Source organism: Manis javanica, chromosome 1, assembly GCF_040802235.1.
Source record: "Manis javanica isolate MJ-LG chromosome 1, MJ_LKY, whole genome shotgun sequence".
NCBI lineage: Eukaryota > Metazoa > Chordata > Mammalia > Pholidota > Manidae > Manis > Manis javanica.
Window position 1 is genome coordinate 106,391,224 of NC_133156.1, and position 23,545 is coordinate 106,414,768.

The 23,545-nt window shown below is 39.0% G+C and overlaps 1 protein-coding gene across 8 annotated transcripts in view; it reads left to right on the top strand.

The window, feature by feature from the left end:
* PDE4D (phosphodiesterase 4D) overlaps positions 1-20,506 on the top strand; it is a 1,476,836-nt gene extending 1,456,330 nt beyond the window's left edge. For all 8 annotated transcript variants that reach the window (XM_073235968.1, XM_073235963.1, XM_037022276.2 and 5 more), the window contains 4 exons: positions 13,208-13,362; positions 14,243-14,365; positions 14,846-15,028; positions 15,719-20,506. In XM_073235968.1, coding sequence (XP_073092069.1) covers positions 13,208-13,362; positions 14,243-14,365; positions 14,846-15,028; positions 15,719-16,132 — 875 coding nt within the window. In that variant the 3' untranslated portion in view covers positions 16,133-20,506. The remainder of the gene's footprint in view (positions 1-13,207; positions 13,363-14,242; positions 14,366-14,845; positions 15,029-15,718) is intronic.
* The last annotated feature ends 3,039 nt before the right edge of the window (positions 20,507-23,545 follow it).

A 23,545-nucleotide genomic window follows, 5' to 3' on the forward strand; every position in this document is an offset into this window, starting at 1 on the left:
ATCAAGTAAGAAGTCACCACTGAATTTGGAAATATAAGGAGTGGTAGAGACTGCTTAATGAGACATCTCAGACACATAGCTGCACAGGAAACCTCTGTAGGGAATGTTTGGGTGGTGCTTGAGCTACGCCTTTGCAAAGAGGTTTTAGTTTTACAGAAACTCTATTCTTTTGGTACTTACAGTTAATTGCTAAATTATTTATGTGTTATTTAATTTCCTCCCACCATGAGATGAATATTATAAATTCGCTTTTACGTACAATAAAATGCAAAGTTGTTAAAAAATTTTTATATGTATTAAGAATCTTTTTTGCCATCAGTTTGTGGGTAATAGCTTCCATCCTCTGTAGAACTCTAGCTCCAGGAGTATCCATGCATTCGCCATTCATTTCCTATACTTTGCCACAGCCAGATTGAAAGAGAGAATTTAATTTAAATATAGCCTCACTTTGAAAGATTTAACTCAGATCTTTAAGAATGTTTTAAGAAGATCTATTTTTTATATCTTTTAATAGACTCTGGACTACCCATAACAAAGCCTACCTTAGTTACCCACTTACATATAGGAGGATTGGGAAAGTCATTGATTACCTGAGATATATGGTTAGTCAAGTGCATTTTAGAAGTTTGCTTTATGGACTGACTTATTCAGAGTTAGACAGGATAACACTCCACTTTCCAGCTATCTTATGAAAACCTACAATGGGGTGTGCTTTCAGGAGTCATCAAATCATTACTAAATATTAACTCATAGTTATGAATACATGGTAGATGTAGCTACATAAGTTTACATTGTAATGGTGGCTAGGGTGGCCTGAGTCCTTTCTGAGAACAGGGAGGTCATATACAATATGCTGGCATTTTTCATTAGCCTGGCCTGATTTATTATTTTGATGCTTATGCATGTTTTGATATGTTCCTAATTTTATAGATTTTTAATGAACACATCAAAAATGTGTTTTAATTCCATTTTTTTGCCTTCGAAAAAGGTCTTCATTTTTTCATTTAATGACACCAAAAATTCAGATTGGTGTTTTTACATTTCTATCGTGTTACAATTGTATGTTCTCTTACTATAACCTTGGAATTAAGAGATTGGAGGACAGACTAAAACAACTGACAATTAAATTACTGTCTCCAAGGACTCTGATAAATTTTTTAGGGAAATCTCAGGAAAAAAGATGGTAGTAGGGAAAATGAGGACCAGCTTGTTATTCTTTCTTGTAGACTCTCTAAGGATAAATGAGTTCAGGATGGCACTGGAGGACTCTGGTGGGTATCAGAGTACCTGGCGAGTCTGAAATTTAAGCCAGCAAGGCCTTAAAGATGGAATCTGATATCCTCCAAAGTTTGAGACTAGATAGGTCTCCAAAAATGGAGAAATTTAGGGGATAATAATCAATTGAATGACAGTGGCTAGCACAATCTAAGGTTGTTTAACTGACCTGCCTTAGGTGGAAGGATAATTAATACTGTTTCTGGAAGCATTTTGTTATTCAGTGATGTGATGATCTCCTTTCTGTGAGACTTCAGCAACATGGGGAGGTTTTGACAGTCCCCAGAGTGGCCTTGGATGGCTGATGTTTTCTTGAGGGTGGGGTGTGAAGAGGCTGTTATTCCTGAGAGAATGAATCAGCAGATCACCTGGTACATGCAAGTATCCAGGGATGATCCAAGCCCCAGGGCACTGTGAGCATTACTTCCTTAGCTTTTTGCTAGGGATCATGATAGCAAGCATTTTATTTCAGGACACAGAAGAGGCTTAGTAGCCAGTAACACAAATAGTTTTAACTTCATTGCATGCTATTAAGAAGACCCTCTAATAACTTGTAAAATAGCTTTGTGAAATACCCTGTCAAAATTATGTGGTTATTTTTAGTTTGCAGAAAACCCTTTTTCTTTTATAGACATTAAGTATATGTTTTCTCTTTCTCTCCTGGGTTGGTTGAACATCAGCAGCTCAGACAAGCACATTCACAGCTCTTACCTCGGACCTGGTGCTGCCAGTTGGTCCAAAGCTAAAGTTTGAATCTGTGTTTCTTGTAATAGAAAAGTCTAAAGATTTCTCATCAGCAAATTCATAAGCCCAGAGTGGGGAGATAACGTGTCCTGTTTGAAGGAGGCTACAGAGGTTGAGTGAAGTTGCACTGTCCCTCTGGAAGAGCACTGGAGCTATCTGGCTCATTCCCAGGCCAAGTACACCCCTGCTTCTTAGTTGTGATGAGAGTTCCCATCAGTTGTTCCACCTGTGATGGTTTTAGGGGACATGTAATTTGATAATAAATGATATATACACTCATAAACATGCTGGAGGTTTTGAAATTTGAGTTGGTGAATCTGGCAGAATTGGTTAAGATTGCATAAATGATTTGGAGGGATAGGGGAACCTGAATAGGGTTTAAAGAAGTTGAGATTCCAGGTGGGAAGCTACAGACAATACTTGTTAACAAATCCATAAAATGTAAATAGCATCATAAAGCTTTGAATACAACATGCTGAAGGGTACGTATGATTTAAAAAAAGCATTTTGTTTCACAGCATTATTTTCTGAAATGATAAAGCAGTGTCAAAAGTGCAGAATACATATAGCATTCAATTTTACTTGAAAAACAAATAATCTTTTTTTGAGTTTTGGGGAGAAAGATTTACACACATTAGTCACGTGTTCAAAGTATATGGCTTTTGATTTCCAGGAGCAGAAGCATTCCACTGTATTAAAGTGGAGCCAGATTTGGCTACCAGTACATATACTTTATTTCTCTGGTCTCATTTTAAGATAAGCTTTCTTAAAGTCAAGAAATTGGACAAAAAGAATATGAATGATGAAAGAGCCAGTGGGCAAAGGTGTGCATTGCCCAAGCATTCTGAGGGCGAGCTTAGAGATGAAAAGCTTACAACACCTGAAGATGAGAGCGGCAGAGACTACAGGGAGAGGGAACAGGGTTGTTAATGCAATCAAGAGCACAGGCTTGGGGAAAGAGAGGCCGAAGCGACAAGACAGTGCCTTAGGCAGATGTGTTGGGACAAAGAGGCTTGTAATAGGAAGGAAGAAGAAATGGAAAAAGAGAAAAAAGCACATCAGGATAAAAGAAAGAAACCTGAAAGTACAGAATCAATAGGCAGCATGGAAAAAACTGAAAAGGAAGAGGACACAGTTGAAAGAGATGGCCTGAGAAACAAGGATCGCCCAGCAGTGCAGCTTTCCCAGCCAGGAGCTCAAAGCGGAAACCAACTCTGGTCCCCTGAGGACAGCACCAAGTCTGGAGTTTCTGCACCAGAAAGAAAAGTGGGAATGTGGTATTAGCCATACAAGAGGAGAAGAGAGGAGAGGAGAGGAGAGGAGTGATAAATTCAAATGGCCTTAGGTGTCCTGACTGTGTAGGCAGCCAAAGAGCACGTATTAAGCAATGCAGAAATGCCTTCAAGGCAGGGGAATAGAGAAAAAGGGAGCCACTGTCCAGGTAGAGTGCCCTGCAGAGGAGTATATTTTTGTGTGTCAAAGGAAGAACCTGATTGCAGGTTCAGGGTAGAAGTACAGTTTAATTTTTTATGCAATTCCTACAAATTAATTTTAAAGTGTCAGACAAAGATAAGGGAGAGGACGTGCATTGCAATTTGCAGGAGGAAAGTGTCAAGAGATGACTTCATTAGGTATGACACAAGAAGAAAACAAGAGAGCTGGCTCTAAAAATCAAAGGTTTTGTTAATCCCAGATTGAGTTTTCTTAATCTGAATGGAGCAGAGTCAGTTTGAAGTCTTGTTCGTATCTAGTTATAGTCATTGTTGGTGATAACTGCTGACTGTACTGCAGAGGCATCAAGCAGGTACTGTGGTACAAGTATCATGAAGAAAAGAACAAATTTTTGCTTATGCAGAATTTAAATAGTCATTTCTATATCCTGTGTCCTAAAGTTTAGTTTTAGTTTTTTGTTTGCTTACATGAGCTTAGCTTAAAGAGTAATTTAAAACATCTTTTTACCTTTAGCAATTTTTATATTAATCAAAATTTAACCCTTGTCTGGTTACTTGACAATCCAGTGTTTGTTTTATCTTACGTCTCTTGGTCTGAGTGCAGACTCTCTCCAGGAAAAAGAAAAAATTGCATGAATATTTGTACCTATTAAATAGCAACTTTTAGTCTTAACTTGTTTTGCATTGATAGCAATAAGCATCACCATGGCTAAAAAAAAAAAGCTTTCTATAGCTATACTTACGGATTATATGGAATACTATTTTTTGGTATAAATATAACTTTCAAAATAAGGATAAATACATTTTTTTAAATATAATTATATAGAAATACTACAGAGGTTTTTATTCAACAAAAAGTTATTGAGAGCCAACTGTTGTTCTAGACCCTAGACATACATGGTAACTAGGACAGTGCACTGGCTCTGAAGAGCTTGCATTCTCCTAGAGAAGACTGAATGTAATATACGAATATCAGATAGTGCTAGTTTGGCAGAGAAAAATAGTTCAGGTTAAGGGCATAGGGAATGAATGAATTGAAGGAGGAGCCAAGAAGTTTTCATCCTTTATCCTTGGTAACTGTATATTAAGTTCAAACTACCACTTCCCTCCCCCATTTCAAGAAGAAATACTTTGTTCAGAAGTGCCCAGGAGAAACCAGACAACTAAGCACATTAAATAACTAACTTCTAATTTTATACATCTTAAGTCTCTGAGTGGGTTGGGAGGTCTTTGGGAGGAACTATTGAGTCTTGTACAGAGATAGTGACAAATAAGGTATAATATGATCAGTGTCTAATGAGTGACCCAAAGTATAGAGGAGCTTGGAGGAGAAAGTGAGCAATTCTGTTCCTGGTAATCAAGAAAGACGTCATGAAAGAGATGACTTGTACTGGGCCTTGAAGATGAGAGGGTTTCAATAGAAATGTTAGATAAACTATCCTCTCTCCCCCTCTGTGCTAACTGTACCTTAGAATAAAGTATGAAGGCAACTTTCTGATGATTCCCAAACCTTAATGGAATCTATGTAGAAGTGCTGGATAGCATCTTTGAGGAGAATCTACTCAGGAGCTGAAAAATCTTAACCTCCTCCTTTGGATGTGACCTCATACCCTCAGTCCTAAAGAAGAGTAGAAAGTTGACTGACTATCCTGAGATTCAGTTGCTTAAATGCTAGTATTCATTCATCTAAAAATCAACAGTTACTACCACTTTCCTATAACAACCCCAGAAATTGTAGAGGCAGTAAATGCCCACCTGTGCAATAAGGGATACTTTCATGGCCTTTTGGGCCAGTCTGGACTATTCTTATATGTCAGGAACCAGTCCCTTTCCAAGACATGCTTGGCCATGGCTCTTGGACAACCCCCTATATGAAAGGCTGGCCCTACACTGAATACCATTGCAGACTCTTAGGTACAACATCCATACCTTACATCAGCCTCTGCCTTAGCATAACAACTCATCTGCAGGCTCCATAGCCTGAATTTCTTTCATCTTTCTTCATGGGGCATATAAAGCAATCAGTTTTTGTAAGCCATTCTTCTCTTGATGCCCCTTATCTACATGCATATTTACTCCCTTAAAAGAACCCTAATAGATTAATTAGGTATTATTTCTCCAGTCAGAAAACATGATGCCTGCCTTTCAATATGTTTATTTAATATGATTCTACTGTAGACACAATAACATCGTGTACTAAGATCCTATATAGTTTTAAATATTTTACTACAGTGTTTAACCAGCTACAGATAAAATGTTCATAGTTAGAGGCTAAATTTATAGACTACTTATAAGTCAGACTTGACCAGATCCTGCCTTTTAAAAAATGAACACTATTGCTGTGTCCTCCCAAAAAAGACAGTAATACCTTACATACTCCCTGGTACTCTAGACATCTCTGTCCCTATATATAGTTCAGTGCAAAAATTTAGATGTGTAAATTCCTATTTCTATAGTACTGGTACTTACTGGATTTCAGGGTGTAAATATGTCTTAAACCTGTCTTCTCCTCTGTAGCTACTTTAAAATAGTCATTGAGTGACATTGGGTATTTCTTTCCTAGAAAAGAATATATATTTCCCATGAATTAGTCAGAAAAAAGATCAAATATATGTGCTTTTAGTCTTTACAATCACTGAGGTAGAAACATAATAAAGTACCAGCCAATTTTTTTAATAACTACTGTATAGATCTGGGTCTACTATTTACAGGAACTAGGAAAGAGGCAGGATCCCTCACTGCCTAAACTACACAAGTTCAGGGCAGTCATGAGGGAGTGGCAGAATCTTCACCATGGAGTTATTTATGTAGGCAGCTAAATGCCAATCTCTGTGGGAAGTCATGAATGTGTATGTGGGAAGGCCGATGTACATGTACATAATGACTGCCATAATACCTGGAAAAGGAAATGGAAAATGAATAAAGCTTCAACTTTCAAAGCTATTATACTGTGAAAGAAAGTTAAGAGCAGCATGAACAAATCTAATATTGTTTGTGTGTTCCACAGTGTTCTTTTTGTTGCTGTTGTTTAAATTTTTTATTAAGGTACGATTGATATACACTCTTACGAAGGTTTCACATGAAAAAACAATGTGGTTGCTACATTTATGCATATTATAAAGTCCCCACCCATACCCCAATGCGGTCACTGTCCTTCAGTGCAGCAAGATGCCTCAGATTCACTATGTGCCTTCTCTGTGCTACACTGTTCTCCCTGTGATTCCCCACACCATGTGTACTAAACATAATACCCCTCAATCCCCTTTTCTCTCCCTACCCACCGGCCCTCAAACACACCTCCCCTTTGATAACCACTAGTTCATTCTTGGAGTCTCATGCTGCCATTTTGTTCCTTCAGTTTTGCTTCATTGTTATACTACACAAATGAGGGAAATCATCTGGTATTTGTCTTTCTCCACCTGCCTTATTTTACTGAGCATAGTGTCCTCCAGCTCCATCCATGTTGTTGCAAATGGTAGGATTTGTTTCTTATGGCTAAATAGTATTCCATTGTCTTTACCACATCTTCTTTATCCATTCATCTACTGATGGACACTTAGGTTGCTTCCATATCTTAGCTATTGTAAAATGTGCTGCGATAAACATAGGGGTACATATGTCTTTTTAAATCTGAGAAGTTGTATTCTTTGAGTAAATTCCAAGGAGTGGGATTCCCAGGTTAAATGGTATTTCTATTTTTAGTTTTTTGAGGAACTTTAATATTGCTTTCCACAATGGTTGAAGTACCTTACAGTCCCACCAGCAGTGTAGGAGGGTCCCCCTTTCTCTGCATCCTCGCCAGCATTTGTTGTTCTTAGTTTTTTCAATGCTGGCCATCCTTACTGGTGTGAGGCGATATCTTATTGTGGTTTTAATTTGCATTTCCCTGATCATTAGTGATATGAAGCATCTTTTCATGTGTCTGTTGGCCATCTGAATTTCTTCTTTGGAGAACTGTCTCTTTATATCCTCTGCCCATTTGTTAATAAGGTTATTTGCTTTTTGGGTGTTGAGGTGTGTAAGTTCTTTATATATTTTGGATGTTAACCTCTTGTCAGATATGTCATTTACAAATATATTCTCTCATACAGTAAGATGCCTTTTGCTTTTGTTTCCCTTTCTCAAGGAGATGCATTCAGGAAGAAGCTGCTCATGCTTATATTCAGAAGATGTTTGCCTGTGTTGTCTTCAAAGAGTTTTATGGTTTCATGACTTAGATTCTGGTGGTTGATCCATTTCAAGTTTACTTTTGTGTATGGGGTTAAACAATAATCCAGTTTCATTCCCTTGCATGTAGCTGTCCGGTTTTGCCAACTCCAGCTGTTGAAGAGGCTGTCATTTCCCCATTGTATGTTCATAGGGCTCCTTTATCATATATTAACTGACCATATATGGTTCGGTTTATATCAGGGCTCTCTAGTCTGTTCCATTGGTCTATGGGTCTGTTCTTGTGCCAGTACCAAATTGTCTTGATTACTGTGGCTTTGTAGTAGAGCTTGAAGTTGGGGAGTGTAATTCCCCCTGCTTTATTCTTCCTTCTCAGGATTGCTTTGGCTATTCAGGGTCTTTTGTGGTTCCATATGGATTTTAAGATGATTTTCTCTAGTTCATTGAAGAATGCTGTTGGTATTTTGATAGGAATTGCATTGAATCTATAGATTGCTTTAGGCAGGATGGCCACTTTGACAATATTAATTCTTCCTATCCATGAGCATGGAATGTGTTTCCATTTATTGGTATCTTCTTTAATTTCTCTCATGAGTATCCTGTATTTTTCAGAGTTTAGATCTTTCACTTCCTTGGTTAGGTTTATTCCTAGGTATTTTATTCTTTCTGATGCAATTGTGAATGGAATTGTTTTCCTGATTTCTCTCTCTGCTAGTTCATTGTTAGTGTATAGGAATGCCACAGATCTCTGTGTATTAATTTTGTATCCTGCAACTTTGCTGAATTCAGATATTTGGTCTAATAGTTTTGGAGTAGATTCTTTAGGGTTTTTCATATGCAATAACATGTTATCTGCAAACAGGGACAGTTTAACTTCCTTTCCAATCTGGATGCCTTTTATTTCTTTGTCTTGTCTGATTGCCATGGCTAGGACCTCCAGTACTATGTTGAATAGAAGGTGGGAAAAGTGGGTATCCTTGTCTTGTTCCCGATCTTAAAGGAAAAGCTTTCAGCTTCTCACTGTTAAGTATAATGTTGGCTGTGGGTTTGTCATATATGGCCTTTAGTATGTTGAGGAACTTGCCCTGTATACCCATTTTGTTGAGAGTTTTTATCATGAATGGATGTTGAATTTTGTCAAATGCTTTTTCAGCATCTATGGAGATAATTGTGTGGTTTTTGTCCTTTCTGTTGATGTGGTGGATGATGTTGATAGATTTTCGAATGTTGTACCATCCTTGTATCCCTGGCATAAATCCTACTTGATCATGATGGATGATCTTTTTGATGTATTTTTGAATTCAGTTTGCTCATATTTTGTTGAATATTTTTGTTATCTATGTTCATCAGGGGTATTGGTCTGTGATTTTCTTTTTTTGTGGTGTCTTTGCCTGGTTTTGGTATTAGAGTGATGCTGTCCTCATAGAATGAGTTTGGAAGTATTCCCTCCTCTTCTGTTTTTTGGAAAACTTTAAGAAGAATGGGTATTAGGTCTTCACTAAATGTTTGATAAAATACAGCGGTGAAGCCATCTGGTCCAGTGGTTTTGTTCTTAGGTAATTTTTTTATTAACAGTTCAATTTCATTGCTGATAATTGGACTGTTCAGATTTTCTGTTTCTTCCTTGGTCAGCCTTGGAAGGTTGTATTTTTCTAGAAAGTTGTCCATTTCTTCTAGGTTATCAGTTTGTTAGCATATAATTTTTCATAGTGTTCTCTAATAATTCTTTATATTTCTGAGGTTTCTGTAGTGATTTTTCCTTTCTCATTTCTGATTCTGTTTATATGTGTAGACTCTTTTTTTCTTGATAAGTTTGGCTAGGTGTTTATCTATTTTGTTTATTTTCTCAAAAAACCAGCTCTTGCTTTCATTGATTCTTTCTATTGTTTTATTCTTCTCAATTTTATTTATTTATGCTCTAATCTTTATTACATCCCTCCTTCTACTGACTTTGGGCCTCATTTGTTCTTCTTTTTCTAGTTTCATTAATTGTTGAGTTTAGACTGCATATAAGGGATTGTTCTTCTTTCCTGAGGTAGGCCTGTATTGTGATATACTTTCCTCTTAGCATGGCCTTGGCTGCGTCCCACAGATTTTGCAGTGTTGAATTATTGTTGTCATTTGTCTCCATATATTGCTTGATCTCTGTTTTATTTGGTCATTGATCAATTGGTTATTTAGGAGCATGTTGTGAAGCCTGCATGTGTTTGTGGGATTTTTCATTTTCTTTGCATAGTTTATTTCTAGTTTCATACTTTTGTCGTCTGAGAAACTGGTTGGTACAATTTCAATCTTTTTGAATTTACTGAGGCTCTTCTTGTGCCCTAGTATATGATTTATTCTTGAAAATGTTCCATGTGCACTTGAGAAGAATGTGTATTCTGCTGCTTTTGGGTGTAAGTTCTGTAGATATCTGTTAAGTCCATCTGTTCTAATGTGTTGTTCCATGCCTCTCTGTCCTCACTTATTTTCTGTCTGGTTGATCTGTCCTTCAGAGTGAGTGGAGTGTTGAAGTCTCCTAGAATGAATGCATTGCATTCTATTTCCCCTTTTAATTCAGTTAGTATTTGTTTCACATATGTAGGTGCTCCTGTGTTGGGAGCATAGATATTTATAATAGTTATATCTTGTTGTTGGATTGACCCCTTTATCATTATGTAATGTCCTTCTTTGTCTCTTGTGACTTTCTTTGTTTTGAAGTCTATTTTGTCTGATACAAGTACTGCAACTCCTCCTTTTTTCTCCCTATTAGTTACATGAAATATCTTTTTTCAACCCTTCACTTTTAGTCTGTGTATGTCTGGATTTAAAGTGAGACTCTTGTAGGCAGTATATAGATGGGTCTTGTTTTTTTTATCCATTCAGTGACTCTGTGTCTTTTCATTGTTGCATTCAGTCCGTTTACATTTAGGGTGATTATCAGTAGGTAAGTACTTTTTGCTATTGCAGGCTTTTGATACATGGTCACCAAAAGTTCAAGGGTAACTTCCTTACTATCTAAGAGTCTAACTTAACTAATTTAGTATGCTATTACAAAAGTAATCTAAAGGTTCTTTTTTTTCCTCCTCCTTTGTCTTCCTCCTCCATTCTTTATATATTATGTGTCATATTCTGTACTCTTTTTCTATGCCTTGGCTGACTTTGGTGGTAGTTGATTTAATTTTGCATCTGCTTAGTAATTAATTGTTCTACTTTCTTTACTGTGGTTTTATTACCTCTGGTGACAGCTATTTAACCTTAGGAACACTTCCATCTATAGCAGTCCCTCCAAAATAGACTGTAGAGATGGTTTGTGGGAGGTAAATTCTCTCAGCTTTTGCTCATCTAGAAATTGTTTAATCCCTCCTTTAAATTTAAATGATAATCTCACCAGATAAAGTAATCTTGGTTCCATGCCCTTCAGCTTCATTGCATTAAATACATGATGCCACTCCCTTCTTTCCTATAAGGTTTCTGCTGAGAAATATGATGTTAGGCTGATGGGCTTTCCTTTGTATGTGATCTTATTTCTCTCTCTGGCTGCTTTAATAGTCTGTCCTTATCCTTGATCTTTGCCATTTTAATTACTATATGTCTTGGTGTTGTCTTCCTTGGGTCCCTTGTGTTGGGAGATCTGTGGATCTCCATGGCCTGAGAGACTTATCTCCTTTCCCAGATGGGGGAAGTTTTCAGCAATTACCTCCTCAAAGACACTATCCCTTTCTCTCTCTCTTCTTCTTGTGGCACCCCTATAATGCGAATATTGTTCCATTTGGATTGGTCACACAGTTCTCTCAATATTCTTTCATTCTTAGAGATCCTTTTTTCTCTCTGTGCCTCAGCTTCTTTGTATTCCTCTTCTGTAGTTTCTATTTCATTTACCGTCTCTTCCAACATATCCAATCTGCTTTTAATTCCCTCCCTTGTGCTCTTAAATGATTGGATCTCTGACCAGAATTCATTCCTGAATTCTTGAATATCTTTCCGTACCTCCATTAGCATGTTAATTATTTTTGTTTTGAACTCCCTTTCAGGAAGAGTCATGATGTCCATGTCATCTTTCTCAGGAGTTATATTAATTTTACTCTGAACCAGGTTCCTTTGGCATTTCATATTTGTATATGTCGCCCTCTAGTGTCCAGATTCTCTACTCTCTGGAGCTGCTCAGCCCCTGAAGCAATGTCGGGGGTCACATGGGAGTGGTATTGGTGCCTGGGGGAAGGAAAGAGCTGTTTCCTGCTTCCCAGCCACTATGCCTGTCCCCACTGCCTGAACCAGTGGGCTGAGCACACAGGCATGAGCCTCTATACCTTGCATTTGCAATTGCTGTAGACAGATCTTCCCTCTGGCTGGCCTAATGCTAGGGAAGGATTTGCTGGTTTGCGAGCCAGGTGGGCTGGCCAGGATAAAGGGACAGTAGGCTGCCTATCATGGAGGGGGTCTCTGGAGCTGTGCAGCCAGCCAGGGAGCTGGAGCACCTGGAAATCATGAAAGCTCCCAACCTGCTGGGCAGAGTGCACCTGAACAATTTTGTCTACTTGTCCTTTCTCCTGAGCAGTAAGCTCTGTGCAATCCTTGCCCCTTTAGCAGCCCTCTTGCTAAGGGCTTCCTTGTTAGGAAGTCTCTCAGACCACCCGCCCTTCCTTTGTCCCAGAGCAGCCAGATATGGATCCCTGCTTTCCACAAGCAGCCAGAATCTCAGTCTTTCCAGGAATTCTGCCTGTCCCAGCTTTCCAATCCCCCAATCATGAGAGTATCATGAAAGCACCACAAAATGTAGTTTTGTGCTCCCAGAGCAGATCTCTGGAGCTAGGTATTCATTCAGCAGTCCCAGGCCGCCAATCCCTCCCTACTCTGTTTCTCTTCCTCCAGCCAGTGAGCTGGGGTGGAGGAAGGGCTTGGGTCCCACCAGGCCACAGCTTTGGTATGTTACCCTATTCCATGAGGTTTGCTCTTTTCTCCAGGTGTATGCAGTCTGGTGCAGTCCTCCTGCCTGGTGCCCTTTCAGGATTAGTTGTATTAATTATATTTTCGTATTATATGCAGTTTTAGGAGGAAACCTCTGTCTCACCTCTCATGCCACCATCTTTAATCCTTCTCTGTTCCACAGTTTTCTTATATGCTGAATACAATCCTAAATCCCATGATCTTTGCAGTATATAAAATGCTGGCTTAGGTGGCCCACAGTCAAGAATATAACCCCTTATGCTCTGGATATGTTGCAAATGTTAGTTAAGACTAATGTCATATTCTGCTGCAGTTACAGAGCCCAGGTGGCAGATAAGGAGAAAAGGTTCAAGATCATCTGGGCCATGTCTTCTTTCACTTTAGAAAAGAAAGCCAAGGCCCACAGAGCAGGCTGACTTACCACACATCAGCAGCATTAGAATTCACTCCCAAGAATCCAGTGCTCTTTCTACCATTCCATTAATAAGTGTATTCTCTCCTATGTGTTGTCATGTCATGGTAAGGCCAGCAGAGATGTGTAGGGGAAATTGCTTCCTAAACCCAGATATCTCAGAATATTAAGAATAAGATAAATTCTTTTAAAATGGCTTTACTAATCTTCTGTCTCTTGTCTTTCTTTCAAGACTCTGAACTTGCCTTGATGTACAATGATTCTTCTGTCTTGGAGAACCATCATTTGGCTGTGGGCTTTAAGTTGCTTCAGGAAGAAAACTGTGACATTTTCCAGAATTTAACCAAAAAGCAAAGACAGTCATTAAGGAAAATGGTCATTGACATTGTAAGTAGCTGATAAAAGCAAAAAAGAAAGTTGTGATGCAAATTATTTAAAAAAAAAAAAGAATGAGATGACTTATCAGGTAAAAGGAACTGGTGTATTTCAAAACTTACTGTTCCCTTTATGTTCAAGAAGCTACCCCTGCTGCTGCAGTGATGTTCTGTAGTAGGCTCCTGTGTCTAGCAGTTTGGAGTCAAAAATAGTGACAGCTTCTCCTCATCATTCTAGTTTTATTTTCTGAATCCATCTGGTCTGGTGGCATGCAGGGAAAGATGACTAACAAAAGCAGAGGGCTCCAGCAATAGCTCGAATGGCTTTTTTATTCTACTTGAAAACTGGAAAATGTAAAATATTCACAGGTATGATAACACAGGAAAATCTGGTTATGGGACATTTACTCTGCTAAGCTTTGTACATGCAAAAGTAGGAATCACCTCTCTTGGATAAGCAGGAAATTAACCAGAATATTCTGTTTATAAAGTATTCTGTGAGCAACCTTGAAGTGGTTCATTGTAGTCCAGTTAACAATTTTCTAGTCCAGGGAATGGAAAGTACTTCAAAACACGTGATGATTTCTTATCCATGGAGATACCATCCCATTTTCCACCATGACAGTTGTTGCCAGTAGCTGTTTATGTATATAAACACATACTTATCTGGACTGGTTATGTATATAAGCACATACTTATCTGGGCTTCCCAAAACCTTGACAGGAAAGGGAAAAAGAATGCCCCAAAAAGTAGAAAAGAAATTCCATACACTGCTATAACATGATATAATGGTTTTCCATTTCTTTCACATTCTACATTAATATTTTTATGTTCAAATTCTGGCTTTTTTTCTCTGGACTTTTTTACTTCTTAAATATTCTTTGTCTTTTAAGGTACTTGCAACAGACATGTCAAAACACATGAATCTACTGGCTGATTTGAAAACAATGGTTGAGACTAAGAAAGTGACAAGTTCTGGAGTTCTTCTTCTTGATAATTATTCTGATAGGATTCAGGTAAAGCATTATTTGATTTCATTGTGTGTGTGTGTGTGTGTGTGTGTGTGTGCATGTGCACACGTATCTGTGCATCTAGCTTTGATAGGATCTGTGTCATCTTTCTCCCAGGTTATAGTTCTGGTAATTATAAGCAGGATTTTGAGCAAAATTCTTAATCTTGAGAATTAACCAGATCAATCCTGTTTGGCCTTTTCATTTGCATATACATTCCCACAAAACTAGCCACTTAAGTGGCTCTGAATTTAATCAGCTATGAACATAAACAGTTTCTCTTATGATGTTTGGATGTAGTGAAAGTGGCATAACTTGATGCTATTAATACAAGTGTGAACCACACAGGCACACCATGGTTGAGCTGTTTGGACTGAATCTCACACTACATGTATTTTTAAGTGTCACAGTCATCCAATGTGAGTTTCTAGTAAAAAAAAAAAAGCAGCAGCAGGTGCTGACTAGAGACAGTGTTTTCTATTTTAGGTCCTTCAGAATATGGTGCACTGTGCAGACCTGAGCAATCCAACAAAACCTCTCCAGCTGTATCGCCAGTGGACTGACCGCATCATGGAGGAATTCTTCCGCCAGGGGGACCGCGAGAGGGAGCGGGGCATGGAGATAAGTCCTATGTGTGACAAGCACAATGCATCCGTGGAGAAATCACAGGTGATGTACTAGCATATAACTGCCAGAGAGAATGAAACTACAACTTGAACATTTGGCTGTTTTGGAATATACATCACACAGTATTTTTATTGGTTTTTTAAATTTCTTTTTTTGACAAGCTCAATTTCATATTAGTTTTTATGAGCCCAAAAAAACTCTCTCATTTGTATTATTTATATATTGTCATATATCTATATTCTTATGACATTGCATTCATTCATTATGTCTATATTCATACAGTGTATTCATATACACAGAATTATTTCAATTATCTGAATTCACATAGAGTACATGGCATTATTTCAGTATATCTGGATTCACCCATAAATTGGCTGTTCTAAAATAAGGTCCAGGCCTAAAGCCCAAGCCCCACCATGTACAACTGGAGATCTTTTCTGTCATAAGCATATTCTTGAACCAAGAGTTCTTGAAACTAATTATCACCAGCTATAATAACACTTTTATGTGGTCTGTTGCCTAAAAACAGTGACTTTTATGAAATTAAACTTAGAAGCTGTCTGTTCAATGTTACACTTACAGGCCATGTTATATTTTCCATATTTTAAAGTGAATTATATAAACTTATATAATAACATAAATATTTACATATATTTGCAGGATCTAATTAATGTTTTCCATTATTTCTTAGTCCTAAGTCCAGTACTCAAATCAGACTTTTTGTTTAACTAGGTGGGCTTCATAGATTATATTGTTCATCCTCTCTGGGAGACATGGGCGGACCTCGTGCATCCTGATGCCCAGGACATTTTGGACACTTTGGAGGACAATCGTGAATGGTACCAGAGCACAATTCCTCAGAGCCCGTCCCCAGCGCCTGATGACCAGGAGGAGGGCCGGCAGGGTCAAGCCGAGAAGTTCCAGTTTGAACTAACTTTAGAAGAAGATGGCGAGTCGGACACCGAAAAGGACAGTGGAAGTCAGGTGGAAGAAGACACTAGCTGCAGTGACTCCAAGACTCTCTGTACTCAAGATTCGGAGTCTACTGAAATCCCCCTGGATGAACAAGTGGAGGGAGAGGCAGTAGGGGAAGAAGAGGAGAACCAGCCCGAAGCCTGTGTAATAGATCATTCTCCTGACACGTAACAGTGCAAAGACTTTCACACCTTTTTTTTTTTTTTAAGTAGAAAAATTGTTCCAAAGTGCATGTCATATGCCACAACCATGGTCACACCTCATTGTCATCTGCCAGGACGTTTGTTGAATAAAACTGACCTTGACTACTCAGTCTGGCGCTCAGGAATATTGTAACCAGTTTTCTCACCTCCATGTCATCGGAGCAAGGGGGACATCTTCACAAACAGCATCTTAACAATATTTCAGCTTGGTACAGCTGATGAAGCAGAGAAAATCAACTCCAAAATGTTTTGAAGGGAGTGTGGCTCATCAGGGAGCCCAAAGGTTGATAGGATTTGGAGTTTTGTTTCTTTGTATTTGTTTGCAATATTTTCAGCAGAAAAATGGCATTACACAGAGTGGACTGATGGATGAAGCAACAAATGGGTCAGGAACAGGACACAGCATGAATCTGTTCCCAGGATGAAGATGAGCCACAGAAATTGCATAATTTTCTAACTTCAAGTCTTCCTGATACATGACTGAATAGTGTGGTTCCGTGAGCTGCACCGACCTCGACGTTTTGTATGATATGTAAAACAGATTTTTTGTAGAGCTTACTTTTATTATTAAATGTATTGAGGTATTATATTTAAAAAACTAGGTTCAGAACTTCATCTGCCACTGGTTATTTTTTTCTAAGGAGTAACTTGCAAGTTTTCAGTACAAATCTGTGCTACACTGGATAAATCTAATTTACAAATTTTACTTGCACCTTATAGTTCATAGCAATTAACTGATTTGTAGTGATTCATTGTTTTATATACCAATGACTTCCATATTTTAAAACAAAACAAACTTTATGTTGCAAGAAACCCTTTTTTGTAGGTCTTTGCTTTTGGTTTCACTCCTTCAAGATAAGCAGAGTTGCTCTCCACTGACATTTTTCTTCACAGTGTGCAAAGTGAATGTTTGTTCTGTGATACTTTGATGTGTATTCTGTCTAACGTGTCTTAAGCCTCACAGACACTCAGTCATCAGTTGGTGTTGTCTGAAGCAAGTGAGAGGTATAGAGATACCCAGTAGCTAAAATGGTCAGTCTTTTTTAGATATTTTCCTAGTGTCTTCTGGTAACTTTTTGCTGTGTCAGTAGACCCTCATTTCACAAGTGCATGTCTTTGTAACAACCCATACATTTCATGCTCATTTTTATTGTTTCCACAGTCAGTTATAGTAAGAAAAACTTCTCTTCCCCATGTGCTGCTTTATTATTTAGCATGTGTTTGAACTTCTGTCCGTGTTCACTAGATGAGGTGTTCTCAGATATATCCCCACCATTCTGAAGGCTGAGAAGAAACAGGTAGTCAGGGTAGAGTCAGCATTCCTTTCTAGTGGAAGGTCATATGTAATGACTAGCTTCTAGTCGATTTACAGAGAAAACTTAACAGCTAAGTAGGCAGTTAACAGTGTTAGCCAAATATATTAATGAACTCCAGTACAACTCATGCTCTTTTGTTTCTATGATTTCACCATGGAATCAAGAACAATATGAGGAATATTCTTGAGAAGTGATTTTAAGTGTAGCAACTACTCTTCCTTAATGGACAGCCACATAACATGTGGGAATTGCATTATCAGTTATCATTGGTCCATAACTATGTCTTACAGAGGAGAACTTGTTCAAATACACTGACAGAAAGAAGTTGATGACACCACTGGCACCAGAAGTTTGGTACTATAATGCTGTCCTATATTACTGGATTGGGTAAGAAGATCCTGCCTAAATAAAAAATTAGAGATCACTCTTGGCTGAATTTAGTGCCAAGAAATATAATTTTAGAGATTAATTCCCAGTATTTACCTTCAGTTTGATATATCTTGGGGCAGTTATTTAGTTTGAACTTTATTCCCATTTCAGCTCTTAATAATGTGTTTAACTGCTTTCTGAAGAGTATAGAGTTCAAATAATCATTTTTCACATTGATATCCAAGAATTGAAGTAGAGAACAAAGGGATATCTAACCAAGTGGAAATGCAGCATTTAAGAAAAATTAGAACCCTGAAACACATTCATATTTGGGATGTCTCAAGGAGCCCTCTGGGGACTAATAAGTAAGTCATCAACCAGGGAAATGGCCCAAGCTGAAGACAGTCCCTACTTTAATCCCCTGAGACCCACTAATGCTTAGAACATTTGATAGAAAAGTTATGTAGCTCTAATCTGCTCTTAGAACAGAATACGAATCAACTAATCATCTGATTTCCACCCTCCTCCTCCTGTCAAAATCAGACAGTAATCTTTCAAACACAGTCCTTTGTTTGGCCAAATGGTTCCACAAAAGCACTTGGAAACTTTTTCTCATTTAATTTTATTTGCTCCTAATGAAGGTGTAGAAGAAAAGAAAAAGAATGTAGGGTTAATTCCTTTTCCCAAAATACTTTCATTCCCTTCCTTCATTAATGCTTGGCATTTCCCCCACAGAGTGCCTAGAATCTTAATAATGAAAAACAACAGCAGCAATATGTCACAAATCCAGACCTGAAAGGGTTTATACTGCACTGAAATAGAGAGAGGCTTTTTTTTTTTCATTTGGTTGGGTTTTAGTGGTCACGTGTTGTGAAGGTGCCCACCAATGGACAATCAAATTGTAGAAGAGACGTAATATCCAACAGACAGGGACTAATGCACTGTATAGGCATATATCCTCTCCCTTTCTCTTTCTCCTTCCCTCTCGCCAAAGTGTGCTTCAGAATTCTACACTGCTTTAAAAAAAAACATCATTTATAAGTGGCTTTACATTTCCTAAAATGCCATAAGAAAATGCAATATTTGGTACTGTATGGGGAAGAGATGTCCCAAGTTTGCATAAAACCAGTACCTTTCAGCTTGCAAGTTACTAAACACAATAATGCTGTTTTCATTTTATTTTCTTTTACATCACAAAATCCCTAAGAAAATGTAGACAGAACAAATTGCAGACAAGGAAAAAAAAACTTGAATGAAATGGATTTTGCAGAAAGCTTTATGATAATTTTTGAATGCATTATTTATTTTTTGTGCCATGCATTTTCTTCTCACCAAATGACCTTACCTGTAACACAGTCTTGTTTGTCTGTTTACAACCATGTATTTATTGTAATGTACATACTGTAATGTTAATTGTAAATTATCAGTTATTAAAACATCACCCCATGATGGGATGGTGTTGATATATTTGGAAATTCTTGGTGAGAGAATGAATGGTGTGTATACATACTCCCTGTACATTTTATTTTATCCTGTAATATGGTCTTGTCACCTTAGAGCTTGTTTATGGAAGATTCAAAGAAACTATAAAATACATAGATATATAAATTTAAAAAACATAGCTGCAGGTCTTTGGGCCCAGGGCTGTGCCTTAACTTTAACCAATGTTTTCTTCTGTTTTGCTGCATTTGAACGAAAGGTAATGGTGGGGCTAGGGCTGGGCATTTTGCATCGGATCTTTGAATCAATTGGATTAGCAGTAGTAGCTGGATTTTACAAAACCACAGGCAAACTCTGGAAGAATCTGAGACCCTTTTAAGATACAAGCTCTTACGTATTTCTTGCCATGAGGCAGCATTGCATATATGTGTGTTTTCCCTATCTGTTGATCAGGATCTACGTCTGTTAGTGACATTTGTTTTTAACTTTCAAACACTACTGGAAAAATATATTCTTATCTGGTGATTATAAAAAGTTTCTGGCTTCTGGAGCACATAGGCAAATGAGCTTGATTTAGAAACCAGAGCCACAAGTCACACATGTAAGTTAACCATTAATCAGCTTCCTGTCATGTGAAGAGAACATATAATATGAAAAGGTCAATTTTTAACCCTGAAAGTTTTCTTCAGTTAAGATCAAATATCCCTGTGTATGTAAATCCATGTATGTAAACAATACCAATTCATATTCCTTTAGAACCGTACATTTTAACCTGTGCCAGCTCCCAAACTCTATGAAAAATTCCCAGTGGTTGATGAGAATACTGCCTCCCACTCTGCCCAGCCCTCTGAACACATGACTTAGTGAGAGATTCTTTTTCTAGGAAAAATGAGCCTCCTATTATTTTATTTTATTTTGACACAAACTGTAGATTTTAGCAGCCCTGGCCCAAAGGAATTTGATTACTTTTGTTTTAAACAGTACAAAGGGGACACTATAATTACAAAAAAACATCCTCACTGATTTTAGTTGTTTTTAATTTTATTTCCTTGGCTGTGTTTTCAGAGTGGTAAATTGTGTGTGAGCATTACAAATGATGATTCTTTTAGTGGTTTCTTAGCCTCTCTTACAGCCCATGGGGATAGTACTGTACATCAATACCTTCATATGAAATTTTTATATGCAATGAAAATAAAAGCATGGGTTGATTCTGCCTATTTATGACTCAATCTTTTACAAAAAAAATATTTATTTTAAATTGTAGTAGAGTCAATACAGGTTTCCAAGAGTGAAGACTGTTGAAGTAAAATGGAAGGAGGATAGTGACATCCTAAGTTAGTATTGATCTTCATAATCAAATGAAAATGTGTTATGTAGATGAATCTTGCTTTGGAAAAAATTTCCAGAATTCTTAAATGGCCTATAAAATTAAACAGTGTTTTCTAAAGAGTCCTGGAACGGAAACTTCTCTGTTTAATGGATTATTCAGATACAGGAAAGTTACTTGGACATTCAACAGTTATTTCTTGGGAACCTACACTACAAACTCAGAGTTCTAAGGATTCAGCAGTGAAGGAGACACAGTCTCTGCTTCCTAAGCTCACAATCTGGAGGGAAAGAAGGCATGCAGTTCCATACACATGGCGGCGTCGGTGTGCTCAGCACAGTGAAGCAGCTTGGGTGCTGTGATTAAGTGGGAACTGAACTTGGTGTCTTCTGGAGTGCAAGAGAAGGCTTCTTTAAGGAAGGGATTTGGGGCTGAGCTCTGCAGGGCAGTGAGAGGTGACCAGGCAAGGGAGAGTTGATAGGAACAGTAAGGGGGTCCAGGCAGAGGAAACTTCACTTGCAAAGGTCTGAGGTACCAAGGTGCTTGAGACCGCTGGAGAAATGGCAGCAAAGCAAGGGGGAAAGAAGACCCGCCCCCCCCACCCTCCGCCCCTTCACTCTTCATCCCTTACCTTGCTTTCTTGTCTCTGGTATAAAGCTTATCACAAACTGACCTACACATCTGTTGATTTGTTCATTGTCTCTCCCACTAGAACACAGGTCCACGACCGTGCAGTCTGCTCACTGGCACATCCTGCACGTCTAAAACTATGGCTGGTAGAGAGCTGTTGACTGTTAAATACAGCCACCAAATTAGTAATGGTTATCAATCTGATAATGAAGACATTTCAGAGTCTTAGTTTTTTAAGTTGATACCATAAAAACATTCTAGTGGTTTTTGTTTTTAAGCTTGGTAAGATCCTAGTAGTTTTCTATCTTACTGCTAACTAGAAATTCTGTTTGCTTCTTCCTCACAAATTCTTTTTACCCCCTGAGTGATAAAACATCTAGTTTTCATAAAGAGACTATAGAAATCAAAAGTTTAATCCCCAGATAATCCCCAGACTGCAACCAGCAGAATAAGGACAATTAAAAAGCTTAGCCTCTTCACTATTTTCTCTGCTACCAGAGAACAAAAAGGGCCTGATTTGTGCTTTCCAGGGAATCTTGGATCTGTACCCAAGTTCCCGTGCCCAGAGTTTATGACCCCACAGCGAGGCCATAGGATGAAGGAACCAGTCACCTTCTCCTCACCTTCCTGCAGGCTGCCAAAGGCCAATATGTGTGTGTTGAGCCCACCTGAGTTTAGGTGGGAAACTTTGCCCTGGAAACATTTGCTCAGACAGACAACTCTGAGCCCACAACAGCAAAACACTCTGCCAGCCAAAAGAAACTGTGTCTTGCCAATGGGTTTCAGCCCCATACAAGTTCACTATGGACCAAAGAAATGAGACTAGGATGTTCTTGGGGTGAAAGGGTTATACCCAAATTTATTTCCACGGTGGCAGGTCAATCACTAAAATCTCCACTCAGAGCAAGTCTGCATGCAGCAAGCCGGTCTCCACCTCTGGGCTTCTCTGCCCATACAGCCATCTCAGTCTCTGCCCTCCACGCTGTGACCACTCCAGCCTCTGCTCTGCTCCCCTGCAGCCTTGCAGCCATGCCACCGTGTCGCCCAGAGCACTGGGTGGGGCTCTTTATATAGAGTTGATAATGATACATTGCCCAAAAGTGTGTAGTGAGCTAGCTAACTAGGGCCAGGTGAGAATCCTGGCCATAGGAACCTTCATTTTATCCAAAAACCTGATGGCCTGTCACCAGAGAGCCCCACCCCGCACTGTTTTGGCCGAGCCCCATCTGCTTCCCCAGATTTCTGACCTGCATGCTGCTCTTACAGTTGCTCTCATCTGCACATTATCAACATCAGGCTCAGTGTTATGGGTATGAATGTTCGTCCACACACTTGGGTGTGCAGGATACTCTGCTTTTTAAATTTTGGTTAAATCCATCAGGGCTGTGTACCATCCTACCACAGCCCTGGGAATTTCCACCTCTGTTGTTATTAACACACACCCCTGTCTTCGACATAAAAGCTCTCTCATCTTCAACCAGCATGAGCACCAGCCCTCTGTGCTGTCCAGGCTGCAGCAGTTCCCTACAGTCCCTATCACTCTGCACTCTCCTCATGCTCGTGACATACATACCAGGAACAGCTGATGCTGGGAACTCCAGTTTGGGGTCCCATTTCCTTAACCCAGCAGGTCATGACTGTGTGTAAAAGAACGAGGCCTTCCAATGTCTTACTACCTATTCCAGTTGCTGCAAACAAGTATTCCCCTTGCCCTCATCCTAGGGGCTCTTTATGTACCCCCTGGCCCCTGGAGATGCTTTTCCCTCACTATTTTACTCTTCAGCAGGATTAAGCTTAAAAAAAAAAAAGAAAGAATAGAGGTGATTATGACTTCTGTCTGCTTCTGCTCTCCACCTTCCTGGCTATTACTTGAAATTTGAAAAAGAAAATGTTATAGGGAGATCATACATTAAATAATAGTTCAGCCAAGCTATGTTTTCAGGCACAAAATGAGACAAACGAGAAGGCCGTTTGGTGTTCCTGGGAGAGAATCCCTGGAAGTGGCCCTTTAAGCAGGGTAGGGAATGGGGTATTCCAACTGGTGCGGAAGGACTTGGCAAACCCCCGAGGCCCATGCTTTGCCCAGCGTGCCTTGACGGCCAACGCGCTGCTCTCGGAGCCGAGCCGGGCGACGGGCCTCGGGCGGCGCGGGCTGCGCAGGCGCTGGAGGTCTGTGGCTGGGGCCTTCCGCGGCTGTAAGGCAGCTAATTTAGTGGGTGTTTGTTTGGGGTCTCGTGGCCTGTCTTCCCTTCAGAGAGCCTTAAGGAGAAAGGGTAAGTACCTCAAGAGCATTCTGTCG